The following is a 26,406-nucleotide window of genomic DNA, read 5'->3' on the forward strand; positions in this document are numbered from 1 at the left end:
AGTTTGCATCGTTCCTCTCCGCCGGGTGGAGGCTTCGGCTTGCGTAGGCGATCACCCGTTCTGTCCCCGCTTGTCGTTGGGCCAAGACTGCTCCCAGCCCCAGGTTGCTAGCGTCTGTATACAAGAGAAATGGTTGGGTAAAGTCTGCATAGGCCAAGATAGGAGCCTGTAACAATTCCTGTTTCAATCTCTGAAATGCCCCTTCACAGGACTCATCCCAATCGATAGGGGGTGACCCCCGTCCCCGGTTTCGCCCTGTGCCGACCAGTAGCTGGTTGAGTGGCTTGGCAATCTTTGAAAAATCTTTTATGAACCGCCTGTAGTATCCCACAAACCCTAGGAATGACCGCACTTGCCTCACAGTCTTGGGTGCACTCCAATCTCTTACCGCGGAGACCTTCCCAGGGTCTACGGCCACCCCAGCAGCGCTGACCACGTGGCCCAGGAACTGGACTTCTCGCCTCAACAGATGGCATTTGTCGGGTTGCAACTTCAGCCCATATTTCTCCATCGCCTGGAAAACCTCTTCGAGGTGTCGGAGGTGGGAATCGAAATCTGGGGAGTACACAATTACATCATCCAAATATACCAAGACTGACTTCATTAACTGACCTCCAAGACAGCGCTGCATGAGGCGTTGGAACGTGGCTGGGGCGTTACAGAGCCCGAAGGGCATCCGTTCCCACTCGAATAATCCGAACGGGGTCGTGAAGGCGGTCTTCTCCCTATCGGCCTCGGCCACTGGCACCTGCCAATATCCACTGGCCAGATCCAGAGTGGAGTACCAAGCAGACCGCGTGAGACCGGCAAGGGAGTCTTCAATCCGGGGTAGGGGAAAAGCGTCTTTCTTGGTCACCAGGTTAAGCTTCCGATAGTCCACACAAAACCTCCAAGCTCCCGACTTTTTCTGCACAAGTACGATGGGGGCTGCCCATGGGCTACTGCTTTCCCGGACGACGCCCCGCTCCAGCATACCCTGCAATAGTGAGTGTACCTCTGTATACAAGGTAGGTGGGATCGGCCGGTACCTCTCTCTACTGGGTCCTGCATCTCCAGTCGGAATGTGATGTTCCACCACCTTAGTGCACCCATAATCCTCCTCGTGTCTTGCAAACACATGTTGCCATTTCTGAAGGAGGGCTTGGAGTCTTTGTGTCTGTGCCTGTTCCAATTTCTCCCCTTGCAGGGACTCACCGGCCAAGTGTCTCGGCACGTCCCTCCCCCCGTTGTTCGAGGGGGCTTCTATCTGTGTCAGGGCCACCTCGATGACGGTGGGGCACACCTGACGGAAACTAACATCTCTCTCCTCCCTCACCTGATGGGGTGCAACCCCCGTTAATCGGGCCAGCCGCTGGTGTCGGTGTAAGTGTACTGGATAGGGGTGGTCATTTCGGACCTTCACAGGGACCCTCCCCCGGCGGACCGCCGCTAGTCCTCGTGCTACTTCCACTTGGGGGCAATCGGCGTGGGGTTCAACCAATACCCATTCTTCGGGGCCAACTCTTCGGGGGGCTACTCTCACCCACACCATGGCCTCACTCCTAGGGGGAATGGACAGAGCAAAGCGACACATCACTCTTTCTACCTCTTCCCGGTCCCTGCGGACCTGGGTCATCTGGACCCGACGACAGTCGGCTACTACTTGCTCCCATAGGGGCCTCTCGACAGGGGAGATCCTAGGGCCGGGCTTAGCCCGAAATAACTCCTCCCAACACTCGGAGAGGACGTTCATACCTAATAGGGCTCGATGGACACCCAAACACCTGTCTTCCACGATAATCACTCCTTTTTGGGGAACCAACACCCCGTGAACCTCTAAGTCCGTCAGCCGGTAGCCAATGTAAGGGATCTCTAGGCCGTTTGCGCCCCGCAACGTCAGCCAGGGGGCCTCCCCTCCTTGGGTCTTCTGCTTCCCGAATACTTCCTGTGAGAGACTTTCCGCAAACAATGTCACTTGAGAGCCCGTATCTACTAGGCACTGTATTGTCTTGCCACATACCTTCACCTCCGCCATTGGGCTGTGCCCAACCATCTGGTCCCTAGACTTCTCACGTCTTCCAGGGTCTTCTCTAGGGGCCCCGGCCACACGACCCACTGTGGCCGGTCGTCTTAAAAACCCCCCTCCGATGCCCTGCGAGGCCCACACTGGCGGCTATAATGCCCTGGTTCTCCACAACGATTGCAGATTGGCCGCCCTTGGTCGTCCCACTCGAAGCGGGGCCGGTTCAAACGATTCGGGCGTCCCGGTGGCTCTCGGCTCCTCTCCGAGTAGACTCGCTCTCGGGGTGCCGGCCTCGGTTCCTCTCGCGCCCTACTTTGGCGAAGTTCTCCCAAGAGGGTCTTAGATAGTTCCGACATCTGCTCTCGGACATCTTTCAACAACTCTACCCTCAGGGCTTGCTTCCAATCTGCGTGTTCAGGTGGCGCTGCTGTGTTTCCACTTACAGCTGCACATACAGGGGTTTCACTTACTTCGACCTCATCACCCTCCAGGGCCAGCGCCTCCTTCTTTAGATCTTCGAAGGTAAGCCCGGGGTCCCTCCGAAACTGGACCCTCAGACTTTGTCTCACGGGGCCCTCTTTCATCCCCAGGAGGAACTGGTCGCGTAACAAAGCCTCTCCGTCTCCTAGCCCATGGTCTCGTCGGGCTTGCAGGCGAGTGAACTGCTCTCGCAGCCTGAGGGCAAAAGCTCTGATAGGTTGTCGGGGGCCTTGCTTACAATTAAAAAACTGTGAACGGAGGACAGCTACGGGGGTATGGTCACCATATTGTTCGGCAAGAAACTGGAACACAGTCTGGGCGGTGGCTCTAATTGCTTCGGGGGCGGCTTGTACCTCTCGCCGTGCTTCTCCCTCTAGGGAGTTCAACACAAACTGGAGCCGCTGGGCGGCGCTAAGGCCCTGTAAGTCGGCCAAGTACTCCAGTTGGGCCCTCCATTCGGTCAGGCGTACCTCCGACTCTGCTCCTCCATACTTCTGGACCCATGGGCTGCCCATGATAACGGACGTGGCACGGGGTGGGGCTGCAGGCCCCGCGTTGTCAGTCATTGGGTGACCTTGGTTACTCAACTCGAGGTGGGATCCTGCCGACTACGCCAAAATCTGTCACCACTAGGGGCTGGCTGTGCTTGACTAAAGCCACGCCCCTTTTCAACTCCCACCTCGAGGAGGTCCCCAAAGCCAACCCAATGACCAGACAAACACGGAAACAGGTGAGTAAAATTTAAAACAAGCTTTATTTAATTTAAATATTTAAAAGAACTGGGGAATTGGGGAAAGGGGGATTTAAAACTAATAGGCTTCTTCTCCTCCCTCCAGGGAGATTGCAGCCACGGGCAGACAGGGGCAAGGGCAACAGGGGTGTCAACCACCATAAGCCGGGAAAAAGGGGGAATCGTCAGGCTCCGGCCTGGACCCTGTTAACCGTGGCGCCCTCCTTCTTCTTTCCTGGAGGCAGAACAATTTCGGTGTGACTGGTAGGAGATTTTCCACTGTCCGTGAACCTTTCCTCGGTCCGGCAGGGGGTCCTCGCCCCACGTGCCTTCACGTCCCCCGCAGGTGTTCACTGCGACACAGAAACACGGTTAGTGTGGATTTGGTATGCTTCTCACCGGTTCTGCCGCTTACAGCTCTCGGGGTAGGTAGCGCGTTACACCGTCTGTCCTCCGATTGTTCACTCTCGTCCTCCTTTCTCTCCTCAGGCGGCCACTAGGACACAAAGGCACTGTTACTTGGACTTCGAGTATGTCTCACCGGTTCTGCTGCGTACAGCTTTCTGGGTAGATATCACGTTCACAGTCTGTTCTTCAATGGTTCACTCTCGTTCTTCTCTCTCTCCACAGGTGGCCGCTAGGACACAAAGACACTGTTACTGAAACTTCGAGTATTTCTCACCGGCTCTGCTGCATACAGCTTTCTGGGTAGGTATCACGTTCACAGTCTGTTCTTCACTTATTCACTCTCGTTCTTCTCTCTCTCCACAGGTGGCCGCTAGGACACAAAGACACTGTTACTGAGACTTCGAGTATTTCTCACCGGCTCTGCTGCATACAGCTCTCTGGGTAGGTATCACGTTCACAGTCTGTTCTTCAATTATTCACTCTCGTTCTTCTCTCTCTCCACAGGTGGCCGCTAGGGCACAAAGACACTGTTACTGAGACTTCGAGTATTTCTCACCGACTCTGCTGCATACAGCTTTCTGGGTAGGTATCACGTTCACAGTCTGTTCTTCACTTATTCACTCTCGTTCTTCTCTCTCTCCACAGGTGGCCGCTAGGACACAAAGACACTGTTACTGAGACTTCGAGTACTTCTCACCGGCTCTGCTGCATACAGCTTTCTGGGTAGGTATCACGTTCACAGTCTGTTCTTCACTTATTCACTCCCGTTCTTCTCTCTCTCCACAGGTGGCCGCTAGGACACAAAGACACTGTTACTGAGACTTCGAGTATTTCTCACCGCCTCTGCTGCATACAGCTTTCTGGGTAGGTATCACGTTCACAGTCTGTTCTTCACTTATTCACTCTCGTTCTTCTCTCTCTCCACAGGTGGCCGCTAGGACACAAAGACACTGTTACTGAGACTTCGAGTATTTCTCACCGACTCTGCTGTTTACAGCTTTCTGGGTAGGTATCACGTTCACAGTCTGTTCTTCAATTTTTCACTCTCGTTCTTCTCTCTCTCCACAGGTGGCCGCTAGGACACAAAGACACTGTTACTGAGACTCCAAGTATTTCTCACCGGCTCTGCTACATACAGCTTTCTGGATAGGTATGGCTTTTTCTTCTCCGTAGGTCAGCAGAGGGGCGAAGGTCACACACCACCTCACCGGGTCGAGCGCTGCCCTATCTCCACTGCCCGTAGGCCGATCGAATCCTGGACAGGGGCGCCCCTTTGTAGGGACCGCGGGGGCGGCGGACTCTTTCGCCTCTGACTCTGCGACAAAAGACAGACACAGGTAAGTGTACACCACGAATACTTCCAATACTTCACTCACAGCCCTGGACAGCTCTTGGTCCGCGTCCCTTCGTCCTCCGAAACAGCACACAGCGTATGGTAGCAGAAATTTCTGAGGTCGTTAGCCCCTCCGTCCTCTGCCCAGTAGAGAAGATGGATGTACGGGGCTTCGTCTACAAGACACACAGCAACCCACAGCAAATACACAGCACCACTCCAATGTGAAAGCTTATTATTTGTAAAGTCTCACTCACCACGCTATAAGTGCAACACCACAAGGAAAAGCGCCCGGTGTCCTCCACTGCGCTTGGGCTAAATAGGGGCGATGGCAAACACGACCGAAATAAAGTCTCGTTGCTGTGGCTGTTTTGGATCTATGCTTCCAGCGGCTCGCCCACCACGCTATTATAGGGGCAGGGCCGCCCTTTTCCTCCTCGAGGACTCCAACGATCACACAGGTTAATCTCTGCAGTTTACTCCACACCAAACAAGTATACTCACAGCGGATAGCCTTTGTTTACGTTGTACAACAAGGTCAATTTCCTTCCTGCTTTACTCCTTCAAAAGTACTGGTTAAACCAAAGTTCCTTTCTACTCATCGGATTTTCCGTTTACTCCAGCAGGTCCACCGTCAACTACAGTGAGAGAGGGAGAGAGAGAGAAATACAGACAGCCACCACGTCTGACAATGAGCACAGCTCCGTTCCTCAGCACACACTAACAACGACCACAACTGTCATCTAACTGCGCTTTTTATACTCCTCTTTGTACTCCAGTTATCCAATTACTCGGCGATCTCTTCAACTAGGCACAGCTGTGCCCAATCGGCTGATTACAGCCTTCGCGGAGCCACCGGATGTCCGGTGTTTCTGTTTTTCCGGTCGGGGCGGAAACATCCGGGCGGAACCAAACTTCTTCAACTTTTGGTTCCGCCCTGAAAAATCGTCACCCCGTGACACATGTTACAAATGTATTTTACTATCCACGAACAAATGTCTTTAGATTTGAATATGTGAAATTCAGAATTTGAATGAACGTGTATCGATTTGTACAAATGTACAAATACACATGTTTAATTGTGTATTCAAATATCATAATTCGCGCGTGCAAAAAGGGAGATGTGCATTTGTGGATCGGATGGCGCGCGTGCGTTGGTCCCGCTCTGTTCGTTTGTGTATTGGGACTTTCATTTCGCCGTTTGGAGCATTTTGTGAGCCAAATACAAACAACTATCAATGAATGAACTAAAAAGATGTCTTTGATTTTGTGTCTGCGAATTTTAATATTTACGTGAATGTGCATCGATTTGTACAAACAGAGACATATTTGTGAATTCAGTTGCCATATTTCGTATCATTATTTCACAATTTGTGCACGCAAAAAAGAGGATGCGCATTTGTGGATCAGGCGACGCGCGTGCATTAATCCTGTTCTGTTCATACGAGTTTTGAGACTTAAGTTGCGTGGTTTGCATTGAAAGATCCACGAGCACAGATGTGCTATGAAAAGAGTCAACACTAGGTGTCAGTCTAACGGAGTTTCACACATGGCGGTGAATTCTGTTTTCTGTGTTTCCCTTTAGTCTGGTGTTTTTGTAGGATTGCGTTTATTATCTATATATATTGAATGTTTTGGTGGCTTGGCTACTGAGATGTGTTTGTGTGCATGTGTGTAATGTATCTTTGTTGTCCTTTGGTGGTGAGTCAATTATTTTTACAATTTAAAACATTTTAAAAAGTAATACTTTCATGTATTAAACTATACCATTTATTAAAACATTTCATAATTTTTCTATTATTTCTTTTTACCTTATATATATAGCCTACGAGTTTGTTCTACAATTATTTTGTTACATGCATACAAATTAATATGCCCCAGCCTGTTTATAAATAACACTTCACATCATGGGTTTGTGCTATATTTATGTATTTATTAAGAATGTCCACATAATAATTATTAAAACAATTTTATTAAAACAGGTCATAAAAACACCACAATAGAAAACTGGGGAAAGTATGAAACACCCAATAAACTGCATTATAGAACACATCAAACTACTGGGTTTTTTTTTAGTATAAACCATTCAAATCTTTAGTCTTTATAAATATATAAAAACATACCGTGATAAAAACGCCACACCAAAGGGAAGGGAACAGACTTTGACAGAACACCTGAAATCAGTTGCTTTGGACCTACTAATTAACGCAATCCTGTATTACCGCACTGACAAGCCAACCGCATGAATGCAACCACGGCGCTTTTTACATTGAATTAATGAAACTAGCTATGACCTTCTTGTTTTTCACATCATACATGTATAATGAAGGCCAAATAAATTGGTAAGAGGTCATTTCGTTAAATCACAGGCTACAGCCAGGGCTGGATTTTCAATATTGGGCGAGTGCCCCAGGCAATAGGGGGTCACCAAGGTCTCCAGACTGCGGCCAAAACGTTTTTACAAGTACTCGAGCATGTGCGGGCACTACGGAATGCACGATCGGGTTTTAACCGCTCAATTGCATGACGCGTAATCGCGTATATCGTTTTATGTCACCATGCGCTCGGTTGATTTTACCGATGGATCTACGCAGCCCTGGTATAGTTAACACATCGCACTCAGAACCGCGCCGGTTAAACATTACAGCGATGAGAGATAAAGAGAGCCGGACAACTTTTAGCCTACATTAACACTAAAAACATTATAGACGAGAATAAAGGTCTACATCAGTGCCCAAGGAAAACTAGATAAAAGATGAAAAACGTGTAAAGGATACAAGCATGTAAACTGCTGCCCTGCCACTCATCTCATTAAAGTATGCTATCTAGATATAACTTATTGTAGCCTATATGTAGCCTATCTTATGCCTAGTTAAGGGGGTTGTATGAATCTTTGATTCATAACTTCCTATTCTGAAAGTTTCATTAATTGTGCATAATGATGACATGTGCAGCAACTGCATAGTTAAGTCTATTTAGTATTTTTCAGTAATGCAGTTATTTTGGGAAAATGTCAAAATATTGCATTGTAGGCTTATTTAAGGTGTGCCCTAAATTTTCTGCTAGCGCTCCTAAAATTTTCAGTCAGGGGCTACATTGCTCCTAATAACAAAAACGTTAGTCTGGAGCCCTGAATGACTAGTTTAAAATAATAAATAAATAAATAAAATATATTGGGGGGGGGCACTTCACTGTGTTAATCCGGGCCTGGCTACAGTGAATGCGTGAGAAAGTGAAACTGAGATAATAGAATGATAGCGTCGTCTGCAGATTGTCTGCAGATGCAGTATTAAAGATTAAAATAACTTTAACTGATCAACACAAATATAAAATGCCATAATATAATTGACGTTTTTTACCAGCATTTAAACCTTTATAGTTTTTTCTTTGTGTATCTGCAACATCCGCCCGTGGATGAGGAAGCTGCAGCCAATGTCGTTGGCTTTTTTCTTTATAGTGAACTAACTGAACACTTGACTCTTACCTGGGCATTTAGATATTCAAGTTTTCATTATTAATTTCTGGGTGAAACATTTTAAGCATGATGATCATCTGTCGACTCGACAGTTTCAGCACGTCCTTGCGGAGAGACTTTAACGTCTTTTTGTTCACTCCCCATGAGCTGAACGATTTTATTTTGTACTTTTTTATATATATTTTCAACATATATTCAAGAAACACACATGATATAATGTAAGTTGTTATAGATAGAATAAGCTTGTTCTGAAATGATGACAAAATCTAAATGACTGAAAATTATCTTGAAATGATCCATCTTAATTTAGCCAAAATACTGATTCATTCGTTTTCATACTTTATAGATAAACATTAATTTATCTAATCAACCTATTATCATCAAATGCGTATGAATAGCAATCAGTGTGACTATCGTGCAACACATGGCCCACGCCAAATTCCATTTTGCGTGCATATGCCAGTCCTTCCCGCTCACCTAAATGGCGCATCGTTTGGTGTCGTTGTTTTTTTGTCTGTTTTTTAAACCATTGCCGATTGGGTTTGGATATCATTTTATTTTACAAAAACTTACTCTAACCCCAAACCCAAGAGACAATGGTAAAAAACAAATGAGAAACCAATTATTAAAAAACACGAATAGATGAGCCATAAGGGAACAGGAAGGACTTGCGTAACATATTCACTCAAAATTGTAATTTTATGTAGCCTATGTATTGCACGATAATCAAACTGCGTGTTATTTGTACGCATTTCATGAGAATACTAATATATTATTGAAAATGGCCTAATTTAATATACAGTGCTTGTGTATTGCATTCGTTTTGTACATTTACAGCGCAGTGTTCTGTATACCGATGCTCTGAAAATTTGCACTTAACAAGCCTAAACCATGTTCTTTAATTTATTTATGTATTTTTGTTTAAATGTAGCTGTAGTAGCTTGTGTTGATGATGTTTCTTCTCATAAGGGTTAAGGCATAGCACCCAACTTCTAGTGTACCTCGTTGTTCTGGATTTAAATTATATTTTTAGTAAATAAAGGCCGTAAAATTGCATACAGCGCCACGCAAAATCACCGCAAGGGAAAGTCCGACACCGCTACAAAACTAGTTCAGTGACATTATTTGTAATTTAATCAGTAATTTTATTTAGGAGCTTAATAAAAAAACGTTACCGTGTGTGTAATGTACTGTCACTCAGATCAGGATCCTTACTGCCTTTCCTGATCTGGGTGACAGTACATTACATTTTTATTAGATTATACTAATCCAATAAACAGTCGGGATATATAAATCCAAGTAAAGATAGGCAAAGAAACGCTCAGCAACGTATGGCAAAGCAAGACTTCGCACCGAACAGGTTTGGTGAGATCTAAATGAAGATCTAAATGAAATAAATAAAGTCCACCAAATGAAGAACAGGCGATGCGCGCAATCAGTCTCAGGTACGGGCCGATGGGAAATTTAGTAAATGTTAATATTCGGGCGAGTAATCCCTCTGACGACCCAAAGACGAAGCCTGAGGAGCGCTTTTAACAACAGGCAACAGACTTTTTTACAATTTATATCATACTAATTATGTACGTTTATAAATCATGTTTTCGTTCATAATTTATGAACCGATCAGCAGTTCAGCACTATAAAGTGTGTATAAGTAGGCTACTTTGTTAATACAATATTCTATAAGTGCTTAAATATAGGCTATTATTCACATAACCTTAAATAACGTATAATCTGATTTAGGTTCTTAATTAAATTTAGACTCCTATATCAGATTATACATTGTTTGGCGTTGGGGATAACAGCATAGGTCCTAAGCAAAGCAACTGATTTCTGGTGTTCTGTCAAAGTCTGTTCCCTTCCCTTTAGTGTAGCGTTTTTATCACGGTATGTTTTTATATATTTATAAAGACTAAAGATTTGAATGGTTTATACAAAAAAATAAAATAATTTAACGTATTATATAATACAGTTTATTAAATATTTCATACTTTCCCCAGTTTTCTATTTTGGTATTATTTATAACCTGTTTTAATAAAATTGTTTTAATAATTATTATGTGGACATTCTTAATAAATATAGCACAAACCCATGATGTGAAGTGTTATTTATATATAAACAGGCTGGGGCATATTAATTTTTATGCATGTAACACAATAATTGTAGAACAAACACGTAGGCTATATATATAAGGTAAAAAGGAATAATAGAAAATAGGAAAATTATGAAATATTTAATAAATGGTATAGTTTAATACATGAAAGTATTACTTTTTAAAATGAAGTGAATTATACTGTAAAAATAATTGACTTACCATTAAAGGACAATAAAGATACATTACATACATGCACACACAAACACATCTCAGTAGCCAAGCCATTAAAACATTTAATATATATAGATAATAAACGTAATGCTATAAAAACACCAGACCAGGGGAAACACAGAAAACAGAATTCACCGCCATGTGTGAAACCCTGTTAGACTGACACCTAGTGGTGACTGTTTTCATAGCACATCTGTGCTCGTGGATCCCCCAACGCAAACCACGCAACTTAAGTCTCAAAACTCGTATGAACAGAACAGGATTAATGCACGCGCGTCGCCTGATCCACAAATGCGCATCCTCTTTTTTGCGTGCACAAATTGTGAAATAATGATACGAAATATGGCAACTGAATTCACAAATATGTCTCTGTTTGTACAAATCGATGCACATTCACGTAAATATTAAAATTCGCAGACACAAAATCAAAGACATCTTTTTAGTTCGTTCATTGATGGTTGTTTGTGTTTGGCTCATAAAATGCTTTAAACGGCGAAATGAAAGTCTCAATATACAAATGAACAGAGCGGGATGAATGCACGCGTGTCACCTGATCCACAAATGCACATCTCCCTTTTTGCACGCGCAAATTATGATATTTGAATACACAATTAAACATGTGTATTTGTACATTTGTACAAATCGATACACGTTCATTCAAATTCTGAATTTCACATATTCAAATCTAAAGACATTTGTTCGTGGATAGTAAAATACATTTGTAACATGCATCCAGTCCACAGACAACTGTGCATGTATTTGTTAATAATATTGAGTCTGATTTCTTTCCATAGTTTAAGGGCACTGGAACAATCCTTCCTAAAATGCATTAAACTTTCATTTACAAAGACGTGAAACTCAGCGAGTGGTCAGGGGTGTTCACTTATATGCTCACACAAAAATTGCTGCAAAAGTTGCTTTCCAACAGGTGTTTTTGTTGTAAACTTGTGGACTTATTTTTCCAAACGCCTCACACCCGTACATTCTTCCATTGAGAGCTTGAATAATAGACATTCCAGCCCAGTTGGTGGCGATAATCCGCCTTTGCCAATTGCAAGAATACTAACAACGTTCCCGGCGCGGAGTAATACCGTACCTCACATAGATATGTATATAAAGGCTAGATGGCTCGTCCGCGCTGCTGGCCAATTGAGTGCAACGTCCGCATTTTGGCGGCCATCTTACGACAGGGTGCTCGCTCACTCGTAGCATTGAGTTTTAATGATGCAGGTACTTTTAAATGACCATAACTTGTGTAGCAGAGCCAGGAAGGGCATTGGTTTAGGTCACGTGATGTGATGAGAATTATATAAAAGGCAAGCTTTGGGGCTACTCTCGTGGGACCCGATCCATTGTTTCTGCCAAGGTATGTGCGTTCGCATGGTGTGTTGATCGTTTTGGTAACTTTATGGATGCGCTTGCTCATGTTACTCTGTTCAACAATAGGACCATTTGGCTAACTGGTTGTTGGCGTGGGCTGTTGGCTACCTCAGGTATGTGAGTTTCATTTGTTGTTTCATATGAGTTGGTGTACTGAAATTTACGTGCCTCCACCATTTCAGTGTGGTTTGGCGTTCGTTTGAACTGAACGAGCCACTGCGAGGACGTTCTTGTTAGGGGTCATTCCCGCAAGTTTTCGGTACGTATTGTTTTGGTCGCGTCAAGCGCCAGTTTCTTATTTATTTTATTAATACGCTGCTATGTGCTCGACAGGTTGATCTGGCCTTTCTGATTACCGTCCAGGAACAGAGAGGGTATTTGCCCGAGTGTGTGACGGCGCTGCTGTTTTGCCTGTGGGGAAATTTTATGAGTGTTTTGCTCACCACCACTTGCCAGTTCGGTCGTCGACGGCAAGCTGTTTACCGTATTGCCAAGGGCGATTAAATTGCCGCTTTGCCTACGGCAGGTTAAGCTGCTGTGTACAACTCCTGTCAGTGTTTGTTTTTATTAATGAAGACTTTACGCGTCGTTCCTTCACGGACAAAGTTATTGTTACCCGCCTTAGGAGAAAGCCCTTCGGGACACCGTGACTTCAGCTCGAGGTATCGGGTTTCATTTTATTAATATTGTCGACGTGAATTGTCCCTGATTTTGTGTAGTATATTGAGGCGTGTGATGCTGTGTTTTATGTGTGTTATGTATTTCGTTTTTGATGTATTTTCTGTTTTTGGTTTGTTTTCTTTATTTTTGATTTACTCCCTTACTACTGGGGATTGCTACTGTTATGACCAGTAGGTCATGCTAACTACGGCTTGAACGCACCCTTTTGTATTGCATCTTTACTTCAAGGGAGTGCCTTACTCTGAGTTTACTTACAATCTGAAACCCTTATTAATGGGGTATTGTGTCTATGAGCAGTAGTGAGTGTTTTTGTCTCTTTACGAGAACACAAATACCTGTATTTCCGATTTGAGCATTGGGTTCGTCCCCGTGGTAATGGGACTTCTTTTGAGTCCTTTTGATTAAAGTGTTATTTTGTTTTTGTTTTCATTTATTTGATGTTTTGTCAATCAAGAGTGTAATTTTCTTTAAAGGTTGAGTGTTTCTGTGTTACTGTTATTTTGTTTTGGGTTATTTGTGTGGGGTGGGTCATCATCCTCTTGGAGGGAGGTATCTTATTCTTTTCTTTGTGTGGGTTTCTGACACTGTGTGCTGTGCTTACCTGATGATCTTCACCTGTGTGCCGTGTGCATAAATTTGGGATTACAAAGTATATGTGTGTGCAGCTAGGGGTTATCTCCCGTCCCATTAAGTATTGACCCATGTCCAGTAGGTGTGTTTAAATGTTGTGTGTTATTCTAAGTGACCTTTTATTATGTGTTGTGTTTAAGATTTTAAATACAAAATAAAAGTATATATATTTTCCTATTATTCTGGTGCCTTCGTTCCTTGCTCCCCTCCCGGTAACGAACCTGTGTCCTTTGAATTGTTCCCCTGACAGTCAGGGGTGGCGTAGTCGCAATTTGGCCCTTCCGGGTCTGGTTATTTACATCCTTAACCTTTTTGATAGACGTGTTCGCTGCCCACTCGACCGCTCTATTACCCTTTTGGGTTTAGGCCGGCCGCAGTGGAGCGTTTACGTGACGTGAGAAACGCACCGCTCCGCTACACTTGCTTAATTTTTTACCGATTTTCAAACGGTTTGGTTTGTTATAAACGTCAAAGATGTACCTATGACACTGCATACCTATACTAAAAATAAAAAATAAATTCATGAAACATGTTAAAGCATCCAGAATTATAGCCACGTTAATAACGTTTGTAAAAACCCAAACCGTTTGAAAATCGGTAGAAAATTGAGCAAGTTATGGTCATGTAAGATGGCCGCCCGGTGATGCCGTTAGGGACTCCGCCTTGAGCCATCTAGCCTTTATATACATATCTATGGTACCTCACAGCACACATCTTATACAAGTCAATGGAGTTGGACAAAAACTACGATCTTCAAGTCTAAGATTGTTATTAGGTATTATGTCTGTGTTTTATCAGGTTTGAAACTTTGTTCTGCAAGATGAAAGATCACCAGGAGCAGGTTTGTGCACCCCTGTGTTACGTCACTGAAGTTCGAGAGTCAGTGTCATTTACAGACAAAGTCATTTTGGCATTGTTATCCAAAATACATAGCCTGTATCAAATGAACCATGGAGAAACAAAAGTGTAACAGAGAGAATGAGTAGAGATTTGGGTTGTTCATGTAATGATCCCTGACAGATGGGGTGATACGAGTCCGGCTGAGTCATGACTGCTGACATAATAGAAATATGCAGCCCATGGGCAACAGGAAGTTCATTTTATATAATGAAAACACCCAGCATGACGCTTACATTCAGTAGGAATGTTGTTGTTTTCTACTTTGTTTCTTTTAGTCTGCAGCTGGGGGAACACAATTGCTTGAGCGAGATTAAAATAATGAATTTGTTTTTGTTGTTTGGCAAGGCTTTACAAAATACTTAGATAATATCTCTTTATAAAAGCGAGTTGAGCTGACGCATGACTGTGCTGTCACTGCCCTTCATATTTGATGAGCTCAGACTTTCGCTCCAGGCTCTGGACTTCAAAACAGCCACATAGGACTTCAAGTGTGCTGATGGCCAATTACACAACAGGCCTGTGTAGCTCCTGTCTGCTGAATGAGAGCTATGGGGTCATTTAAAAAAAGTGACATTTGTGTTCCTCTAAAAACATATATAAAATATGACTTTAGCATTCAATAGCTAATTTCAACTTACGACATCATTTTAGACATTTTTAAGTTTACTCCTTCGAATAGATCTAAAGAACCTGTGTCCCAGGTTATGTGTGCAATCTGCTAACATCATATTAACTTTAACTAATACTCAGCTCTCCAAAATGCTAGATTCTGATTGGCCAGTCACAACATTCCAAAGTTTGTTCTTTTCAGATAACAACCTCTCAAAACTGATAACACACGGTAACCCAGATGCTGCAAATCATTTTGACAGGTACAAAGCATATTTGGCATTATATTTACAAATGATTAAACCAAAAAAAGTGTGCTTACTATAACTATATGGCTTAATTAAGTAAATACAGTAAATTCCTGTTTAAGATATTCTGTATTGTACTTGTGAACTGTAATGTTTAGTCTTTACATTATGAATATAATGATGTTTTGCCTGTATTAGCATCTTCATTACACTACCAGCAGGCATTTACAGCCCACAAAGACTTCTGGGAAATGCGAAGCATATTCATCATCTCATTCATTACATCATCTCGTTTCCTCACACACATTCTCTTGAGGTCAGGCATTATCTCCTTCATTGGTGGGCTAATCTTAACGCAGCCTGTCATCTCCTGCCCGCATGCTATTGAGGGTCTTCAGGGCGAGAGTGTGAATCACTCCAGCTGTAGCGAATCAGGAGAAGAAGTGGCAGGGGCCTTGATGTTTGTATATACGATGGGGAAGATCCTCCTGACCCTGCATGGAGGAAAGAGGTTTGGAGTCGTCTGTGGTTGATGCTACAGGACAGTTCTGCTCTACTGGTTCTACCCCAAAGCGGCTCCCCGGAGACGACCGCACGCTGACTCTTTTCACGCTGGCCGACTGAGCTGCATGTTAACTATTTTATGTTTCCTTTAAGGGAAAAGAGAGAAAAATAAATAAGGAAAATTATCAAGTCTGTGTGTTATACTGAATGATCCAAGGAATGAAAACATGCTTGTTTTATGAAAAATGTAATAGTCGGTTGAGAACATTCATTATAGTTTAACTTTTCTTTGCCGTCAAGATCTATGGGTATATGGCTGTCATCCACAGAAACATTTGCTGGCATAACTTTGCAAACGCTGTGAATCCTTCAGTATTTCTTTGCTTTGTTAGATTTCGTACAAGTTTAAAGGGACACTCCACTTGTTTTAAAATAGGCTCATTTTTCAGCTCCCATAGAGTTGAACATTAGATTTTTACCGTTTTGAAATTCATTTAGCTGATCTCCGGGTCTGGCGCTAGCACTTTTAGCATAGCTTAGCATAATTCATTGAATCTGATTAGACCATTAGCATCGTGCTAAAAAATAACCAAAGAGATTCTATATTTTTCCTATTTAAAACTTGACTTTTCTGTAGTTACATCGTGTACTAAGACCGACGGAAAATTAAAAGTTACGATTTTCTAGGCAGATATGGTTAGGAACTATACTCTCATTCTGGCGTAATAATTAAGGACTTTGCTGCCGTAACATGGCTGCAGCAGGCACAATGATATTACGCAGCAGCTGAAAATAGTCCTAATTTCGGCTGCTGTGTAATATCATGCAGCCATGTTACGGCAGCAAAGTTATTTATTTTCTGACACAGTATACAGTACCTACAGTCTTCTGTGTGATTCTTGATCTGTAAGAGATGAACGGTTCTGGTAGGACTAAATAAGCAGCACAGAGGATGTAGTGGATCTCAGTGGTTTCTTAATGTTATTTCTGTAGTCATAAACTTGTATACTTCAGCATGCACAGGAAATTACCCTATCAAAATGTGTAAATTAACAACTCAATAAGTGTGAAAAGTATATGTTTGGTATTTTAGTCAACTTCCCTTATCTTAAGGTCAGAACATGCCAATATCAAAACTAAAAAACAGGAAGTAAGAGAGACATATGCTTGTTTAAAACAAAGGTCACGTTTAGGTTAAGAGCCCAATAATTTGGGGCCCTAGACTTAGAATAAAAGGGGATGGCACCCCTAATTTATACCATTTGGGTACAGGTATGGGTACATTTGTACCTATGAGGTACTAATAAACTAATGCAGGGGTTTGAAGAGATGTCATGACTTCATAGTCGCTGGTTTTGATCTTTTAAACTCACGTTATCATCGCCACAGAAGAGCAGGACAAAGAGAGTCAGCCTGTGTGCACAAAGCATACACACTCTTAAAATAGCTCATTTAAAGCTCTAATAAGCAGGCATTTGCGGTTGCGGCACAGTCAATGATGCAGCCACTCAGTTAACGATGCAACGGCAGAAGCAGCAACAGATGACTTTTTAATGTGCTGCTTTCACTCCATGTAATAATTTACTACCCGTTAATCGTCATATTTATTATGACGTGCGGCAGGTAGAACTGCATAATGTTTAAAACAAAGACAATTAAGAAAAGATTAACTTACATTGCAAATACTGCATAGCGATTTTGAGCTTAGGCTGGAAAAGTGTGTATAGTAATTGTCTTTCTTTGGACTGAAAAAGTCTATGCTTATACGTATACTAATATAGCCCTATTGGCCTTTCTTTTTCTGTTTGTACTGTTTTTACAAAAAAAAAAAAAAAAACGCTGTGTTTTTATTCTTGAAGTGATCTTTATTGGCTAATCGCTAATGTATGATTATTAGGTTCACTGTGATGGACCGAACTGCCGTCTTGAACATGAAAATGCAAAACGCATCGCTATCCATACCCACCATGCACAGCCAATGTGTTGAGCTCAGCTATTTGAAGTAAGTTTAATTTGAAGTAAGTAATGAATTGGATAATAATGGCTGTTTAAACTAACATGATTAAAGTGCAAGATAAAGACTGAGTGGTTTGATAAATGTGTGTGCGCGTGTGAGATGATGATCCATTGATAGGCTCTGTTCGTGAAGTCAGATCAGCTCCAGCGGTTTCCTCCAGCAGGTGGATTTACTGCTTACACATCAGGGTGTGTTGAACCAATAATCGCTTTCATTTCACTAATCTCTCTCTCTCTCTCTCTCTCTCTCTCTCTCTCGTTTTAGTTTTCTTTAAAGTGTGACTACCATTTTGTGGATTCGCTATTATATTAGCGTTTAATGCGGACAGGTTTCAACAGCAGATAACGCGACATGTCATAATCATCATCAAGATGATTGACACATAAATTAGGGAATTAAACGTCACCATTCCTTACAAAGGGAAGGTCTAGTTAACCACACTAGACTAACCAATAAGCTGTAAAATAAAAATAAAACGACCCTCATATTACTGCATAAAGCTAACGCAAGTGCGGGGCCCCATGCTGGGCGTAGTCCCTGGGCTTAAGCACAGTCAAGCCCAATGGTAAGTCCGGCCTTGCCCAGGAAGGGTTGGTGACCCCTGCCATAGAAGAACTATTTTTTGCTTAATAGCTCCATAAAGAACCTTTAAAGGTGCCATAGAATGTAAAACTGTATTTGTCTTGACCTAGATGAATAATAAGAGTTCTGTACATGGTAATGACATTTCATGGACCTCAAACACGATTGTTTCTTCCTTATGCTTATCTTGGGCATGCAAAAGACTGCTGAATAACAGGTCAATCTCAACATAACACCAACTGTGACGTTACAGTTGAGATGTACGCCTCAACATTAAATTACACTTGAATTCATTACAATGTTGTTACAAAGTTGTGTCTGTTGAGTTAGCGCTATATGCTTGTTAATGCTGTATGCGTTTTGCAGGTCCATATTGAAATACTGTATTTTTATCTGATACAGGCTCAAACATAAGGTATATTTACACACACAGTGCTACTGAAATGAGCCACTCTGTGAAACAGCCAATCAGAGAGCTCAACATTATTATTCATGACCCTTTAAATAAGGTAATAATAAACAATTTCATTCTGGGGACAAATTCTATGGTTGTAAATGGAGATGTTAAAGCATCTCTGGATAATTTTTGCACTTATTAAAGTCACACACCTTCTATGCAGATATCAGAGAACTATGTAACATATGTGACCCATCACGGAAACCAGTGACACAAGTCGGCAGCACAACTTTCGAGATAATGAGAAAGTTTTTTTTCGTTTTTTTTTTTTTTTTTTTTGCAGAATCTGTAAGTTGAGATAACGAAGAAGCCTCTCCATGTTTGAGATAGCAGTTTTTGTATATTTAAAAGCGTATATTTTGCGGTTGAAATCGACTTGTTTTAGTCCGAGAGCTTTCTGTCCCTCCATTGAAAATCTATGTATGGTTTCCATGTCCAAAAAGATAATAAAAACATCATCAAAGTAGTCCATATGACATCAGGGTCATTTAGAATGTGTTGAAGCATCAAAAATACATTTTGGTCCAAAATAGCAAGAATTACGACTTTATTCAGTATTGTCTTCTCTTCCGGTTCTGTTGTGAACCGCGTGAAGTCACGTGAGTTTTTTTTCAAACTTACAGCGTGCGTCTCCCCAGACTGTAAATGAAGCTTGAGCGCACAAAAAAAGAAAAAAGCTAGGGCGCAGCAGATAACAGTCAGCCGACTTTATGCGGCGCCGCAGTCGGATGACAGCAAAGTACCGCGGTCTATCAATATTTTCCATGAAGTAATTGGCTAATGGAGGAACGAGTGAGCGATTGGTTACATCCCTAAAGGACGTCACGTTTTCGATGGCGCTGTTTGGATTATCTATAATACTACCTCCCATCTTATAAATACAAACTTTGAAGGCGGGTTCATGTGTTTAGTGGAACCTAAAGTGTAATCTAATATACAGTGTTTACAACGTAAATAGTCCTCAGATATAGTATATTATATTCTATTACGAGACGTTAAATCTGATGTAAACCATAGACTATATATCTATTTCACGGATTATACGCATTTTTGGACAAAAATGGTCATTGGATGATTTACACTTCTGAAACAGACTGGATTTGACTTGTGATCAACACAAAGGTAAAAAGTCCTGTTTATTTTTGCATGTTGTCATCCGGACTTCTGTCATAAAATACTACATATGATGCTAGAACATCTGTATCTCAAAACGGCTTTACAGGGGTTATGGCTTAACTAAATGAGATGTAAATGAGCACTATTGTCTCCCCCAGCAGGAAAAAAGAGTACCTTTCTGTCTCTATTTTCTCGGTTTGAGTTTTTCTGAGATCCTACATTCAAATGACCACAACTTCTCCAAATCGTTTCAGATTTCCATGTGTTACATGTTACATGTGTCTGTGAATAACTAAAAATGCCCCAGATCCGACTTGTGTCCCTACTTTCTGTGACTGGTCACATATTGTATTAATGCATTCTTTGGCACCTTTAACATCTGAAGAACCTTTTTGTTTTGTAGTGAAAAGGTTCTTTAGATTATAAAAATGTAAGAAAGAAATGGTTCTTCTGAGAATATTTAACTGAATGGTTTTTTGAGGAACCAAAAATGGTTCTTCTATGGCACTGTGTCACTGTGAAGAACCTATCAAGCACATTTATTGTTAGGAGTGTATAATGAAATGATGTGGAAACAGATGTAGACGTGCTCATTAAAAATACTGTAAGGCCTAACCAGTCCCGGTTCAGTATTTCCTGAGAAACTTTGTTAAAACACCAACATAGCACTTTTACAAAGAACCTAAAATTGCTGATTTTTTACTTCATTAATGAGAAACATAGAACTTTGGCTCATATTGAAATTATTCATAAAATATACAGGACTTTTGCCCTGGCTGTTGTTTGTGAAATTGAACAAATCTCACGAGCTTTCTACTGGCCAATCCGGACCCTTTGAATTACTCTCTTACATTGTATTTAGCTCCACAGCCTTGACACATTGCCTTATTCCTCCATCAAATCCCATTCCCATGTGTTATATACTGTACTGTATTTGCCAATTGATTTCTTATATTGAATGACTTGAAAGCGGACACATCATCCCAGGCTTGAACTTCCCAGACCTCACGGGCGTCCGATGATTATGCCCAGACTGTGAGAGGGTCAAGAAAGGCTGAAGAAATCTACTGGGACTTGCCTGGAAATGACAGAGGTGAGGAAAGGGTTGGACCAGAGAGTGGGCAAGCATTTATTGTGAAACCCGACAGTCATGTAAGCCGTCAACAGGAACCAACAGGCCTCTTTAGATGAATGCTACAAGACTGCAGCTCTGAATCATTTTAACCTCTGCCAAGTGAACAGGATCAGATATTTCCATTTAGCAGATGCTTTTATCTAAAGTAACTCACAGTGCATTCAAGCTGTGCATTTGATCATGCGTGTTCACTGGAAATCGAACCTGTGACCTTTGTGTTTCTAATGCAATGCTCTACCAGTTGAGATATACACTTGTTGTTACAGTATGATAATTTTTGTTTGTAAGCGATTTTTTTTCTTTTTGAAAATTCATCTCACACTCATAGTTTAGGATCCTGATAGTGGTAAACCATTTTTTAACGATTTTTTTGTTAAAAAATTTACGAAAAATTTATTTTTGGAACCCATAAGATTTGTAGCAACATCTTCAAGATGCTTGAAATATCCTAACTGGAAATTACAGTACTATGCAAAGTTCAACATATTCCCCAAATCATATGACCCATGGGAGCATTTTACTAAACTAACGCCATTCCCGCCAGCAAGAGGTGCCACATAAACTTTTGCCTTATAAGCCCAGATACAGTCTGTTATTACTTGTATGCAAATGTACATGCATGATCAAACACACAAGTTAACTTGTACATGTATGTGTACACAGACGTTCGTCGCATGTGTATTGCAACAAAATCCATCACAATGCATCTCCTGGACTACATACTACATTCTCCTGTAAGCTTATTTACAAAGTACGCATGGTTACAAAAATCTGTCAGTGCACGTACACTGTGCGCCGACCCTCGCATATGCATAATATTGGGACTATACTTCTATCTATAGTGCTTGGTTAAGTTTAATCTGCCTGTTAAACAGTGAGTTCTGTAGCTCAGTTGGTAGAGCATTTCAAGAACAGTGTAAAGATGATGGGTTTCATCCATAGACTGTAAAAAAATATGGACGTCGTGTCTGTGGCATCACCCATTGGTTTGTGAAGATCGTTTTTGAAGTTTAAAGTAGGCGTTGCTGTCGTCGCCATCTTGGCCACGCATTACTGCGAATCACTCGCGAATCATGAGTAAAGAGTCGGGACATGGGTGAAGCTGAGGTGGCTGGTTTGCTGAAACCATGCCCATCTAAGCTCGATTCTAGTGACAACAGTGGTAGTTCATCCGTCACTCAAATGGCCACACCCTTAATTATGAAGAAGTTTAAGGCTTAATATAATTTAAACGGATGAGTTACAAACAAATTCACCCCCCTCACAGTTGTCATGAAGGGCAAAATTAGATATACAGACCAAAAACACTTTACTTGTACCAGGCTGTAAACACATTAATTCTACTGTAAAGTTGTGAGCTTTAACATGGAGGTCTATGGGAATTGACTCCCTTTTGGAGCCTGCCTCTAGCGGCCAGTCGATGAATTGCAGTCATTTCTGTATTGGCTTCATCAGAGAGATCGGAAGGTTGCCCCTCGGTTTCATCTCAGCGTACACTGTCAAATGCGTAAATGTTAAATGATAGGGGCCATGTTAAAACACGTTAAACTTTATGCTAAACAAACTTGTATTTTTGATTGGTAGCAATGTCGAACATCATTTCATGATGGCATAAGCGACATGGTTTTTTACACTCCCTGGAGGGCGCTCAACATTAAAATGTCAATATAAATCATAATAAGCTGCTTTCAACAGCCTATGGAGAGGGACAGGCTTGAAAAGTTTTTGGCACTTTTGAAAAATCTCTTTGTGATTATGTTTTCAAAAATAAGCAAGACTTTCAGGTCCTTGTTATGCAGTACATGTTGCATGCACTTACTGTGTTAATAACAGTTAATTATCCATCATTTCAAACCAGCAAGGGCAGTAAAGGTGGACAGTTTCAACTGAGCACCAATACACATGGTCTCTGACAGACTGAGCAGGTACTGCAAGAGCTCACCGGGCAGCGAGATGAACTGGCAGGTGAGATATGCGGGGTTGGAGTAGAGATCGTGATCACGGCCAGAGCAGCAGGACAAACTGAAAGACTAGTGGGCAGGAGGGGAGCAGAGGGAAAAACAATAAATCAAACAAACACTGGCTCAGAGCAAACTCCAACAACAAACAACCATGCGGCACCAGAGAGGAAAAGTAGAGTAATTCATGAAGGATAATTGCAGGGATAACTGAGTGGGATGAACTACGACAATTAATAACCAAACCAGAGGGCGTAGTAAAGACACCACAATGACAACAGAGCACATAGCAAGTGACCAAAACAAATGTGCTCCAGACAACACCATTGGCGGGCGGTGACTTCTTTTTTCTAGGGCGCACGATGCGAAGCTCCTGAAAACATCTATTTAGCCCATAATGTGTATATATCATCATGTCAAAATATGTGTTCGGTGCGTCCATAGACTTTAAAAAATATGGACGTAGTGTCCGTGACGTCACCCATTGGTTTGTGAAGATCGCTTTTGAAGCTTAAAGTAGGCGTTGCCTGCCGTCGCCATCTTGGCCGCGCGTCCCCGCGAATTACTCGCGGAAAACCGAAAATGGGTAAAGAGGCGGGACATGGGTGAAGCTGATGTGAAACCACGCCCGCCTAGCGCGAGTCTAGTGACAGCAGTGGCTGTTCAACCGACACTCAAGCGGTCACGCCCTTAATTATGCAGAAGTTTAAGGCTTAATATAATCTAAACGGGTGAGTTACAAAAAAATTCACCCCCCTCACAGTTGTCATGAAGGGCAAAATTAGCTATATAGGCCAAAAACACTTTTTGTACCAGGCTGTAAACATATTATTTTCTACTGTAAAGTTGGCCATTTTTAACATGGGAGTCTATGGGAATTGACTCCCTTTTGGAGCCAGCCTCAAGCGGCCAGTCGATGAATTGCAGTTTAAGTCACTTCCGTGTTGGCTTCATTAGAGAGATCGGAAGGTTGCCCCTCGGGTGCGTCATGTGAATTTGATGTCATTTGCATGATGCACATGGTGTCACATGATGCACCGAACACATTTTTTAACATGACGAGCCACACACAACACTCCAAACACATATTTTGAATTTCCCCCCTTCGGAAGAAAAGTCATTGGCCACCACTGGATAACACACAACAACTAAACCAGGACTGATTAGCCTGGAGTCATGACAGCCATGAATAGATTTGATCTATTGACTTTATTAATACTGGGCTTGAACATGCTTTGGCTCTGTTGTTTTGTCTTTCATATTTTTCAGGTAGCTTTGCAAGTAGGATATGTTGTTAAAGTATAAGCATTTGTTGGCAGTATTTGTTTCTTTTTAACCAACACACAAACAAAATATTTCAACTGAATTGACAAGCTCTTTATATCCTTCCTCAAATGGAAAGTTGACAGAAAATAGCTTTCGTCCTAATCTACTATTGACTCAACTGTGAACTTAATTCTCTAAAGATTTACTCCCTTTGACTGAAATGACATGATTTAAAAACTATGTCACATGAATATTCCAAGTATCTGATCAAAATTCAGAAAATCTTACTGTGAATGGTCACAATGGAGCGTCTGGCCCTGTGTGTGTTTGGACGATTTAAAAGTGCACCAAGCCCTAATTCTCTGTATATGTAATGAATGTTTCATATAAAACACACCTGAGCACCCAACGTTTATGCACTTAACACATAAAAGACTGGAATAATTTCTCACACGCTGTGAAGCAGCTTATCTCTACCTTTTAATTTAAAAAACAATTATTTATTGGACAAGGTTTCCAAAATAGGCATGAAACAACCTAACCTATACGCAATAGTATTAGGCAAATTAGTATTTTGTTATTTGGGACATTCAAACCATTTAATTCTTGTAATTTTATTCTTATTCATATCTAACTATGTGTTTTATACCCCATATTATATTACTTAGGAAAATTACCCATGAATTTATAATAGCTACTTATGTTAAGCAGATTGATTTCCATTTGTATAACCATAGTTTGACTACAAATACCTACTGTATGCTTACTACTTCGATCAGGGTTTTACAAGAAGTGCAAATAAACAAAGTGTTTTCTGTCATCGCAATAGGTTCGGGGAGAATAATATTCAGTCACATCAAATCCCACATGTGTGGGACTTTCTATAGCGCTGCACAAAACAATCAGACATGAGATTATTTAACACAAATTTAAGATGCTCTGTATGCTACGGCTCGTTCTCGCGGTACTTTGATGTCATACGCTGATCAGTCTGTGCAGTTCGCATTAAGTCATACACACTCAAACTTGTTAGAATATTTGCATGTATGTATTTATTTATGTATGAGGTACCTCATTAGCTAACAATTACATGATTGGCCGGATGTTTATGACTCTACAAGTGCTTTAGTTCACTTTCTCTGTCAGTACATTATGTGAGGAAAATGTAACGTGTTCTCTCAGTGTGACTTAAAATGGTAGTCTGTATTCTGTAATATTAATATAGTGAATATTAGTTGATTAACTAATATAATACTAATAAATACAACACAAAATGTCATTGGTGTATTCCACCTCAACATGGCCTACAAGAGCGTTTGTTGGATGTCCATTAAGCAGGATGCGCACATACACTATCAAACACACTTTGACAGACAGGTTGGTGTCTCCATCAATAATGAATGCGATATACTGAGATGACGACACTTTAACTGCGATGTTCTCACGGATGAAATCTGCTATCACGTCAATATGTTGGCACATCACCTGTCATTTGAGTGTCATGTTGATCTCAATGCCACTCTTTTTCAGGAGCTGCAACATGGGTTTAAATTTAGTGAAGGGAAGGTATTCTTTAGCAATTGTATAGGCGGTGTTAAATTGTAAAATGCAGAACAACTGGCAGCATCCTGGCAATCAAAAGCTTCAACAATTAATTGCGATACTGAATTCTTTCCCACACATTTGTCATGGCACTTCTTGTTGTTTGGCACTTTTGCCATGTTTAAGTAAGTGTGACAACTGGGAACAGGAGTAAGGACGCAAGTGCAGAATTCGTGATGAATAAATAACATTTAATAAATAAACAAGAAACAAAACACGAGAATCAAACAACGGGCAGGTAAGTAAACACAGGAACACTAAAACTGAGAACAGATACAAACATGGAATCAGCGACAATGATCCGGCAGTGAGTATAGCAGAGACAATGGTATATATACACACACACTAATTGACAACAGGTGAAACAAGACAGGCAATCAATGAGTAAGTGTCCAGGTGATAAGAATCAGAACAGAGACAAGACATGACACGGACCAACCGTGACAGTACCCCCCCCCCCTCAAAGAGTGGCTACCAGACACTCAAGACAAAACAAACAAAAAGTCTGGTAGGGTGGATCCAGGGGAGGGACGGAGGGCTTGGAGACCACGGCGGAAGCCGGGGCGA

The 26,406-nt window shown here is 41.8% G+C and overlaps 1 protein-coding gene across 1 annotated transcript; it reads right to left on the bottom strand.

Annotated features, from left to right (window-relative positions):
* Positions 1-2,109: 2,109 nt before the first annotated feature.
* On the bottom strand, positions 2,110-5,911 carry LOC141366004 (uncharacterized). The gene is made up of 3 exons (XM_073870982.1): positions 4,741-5,911; positions 3,895-4,131; positions 2,110-3,708 (listed from the first exon to the last, which is right to left on the bottom strand). Exon 3 carries the CDS (start codon positions 3,046-3,048, stop codon positions 2,110-2,112), a length of 939 nt encoding a protein of 312 aa, XP_073727083.1. The 5' UTR covers positions 3,049-3,708; positions 3,895-4,131; positions 4,741-5,911.
* Between the last annotated feature and the right edge of the window lie 20,495 nt (positions 5,912-26,406).

The sequence above is a fragment of the Misgurnus anguillicaudatus genome, chromosome 9, assembly GCF_027580225.2.
Source record: "Misgurnus anguillicaudatus chromosome 9, ASM2758022v2, whole genome shotgun sequence".
In the NCBI taxonomy this organism is placed as follows: Eukaryota; Metazoa; Chordata; class Actinopteri; order Cypriniformes; family Cobitidae; genus Misgurnus; species Misgurnus anguillicaudatus.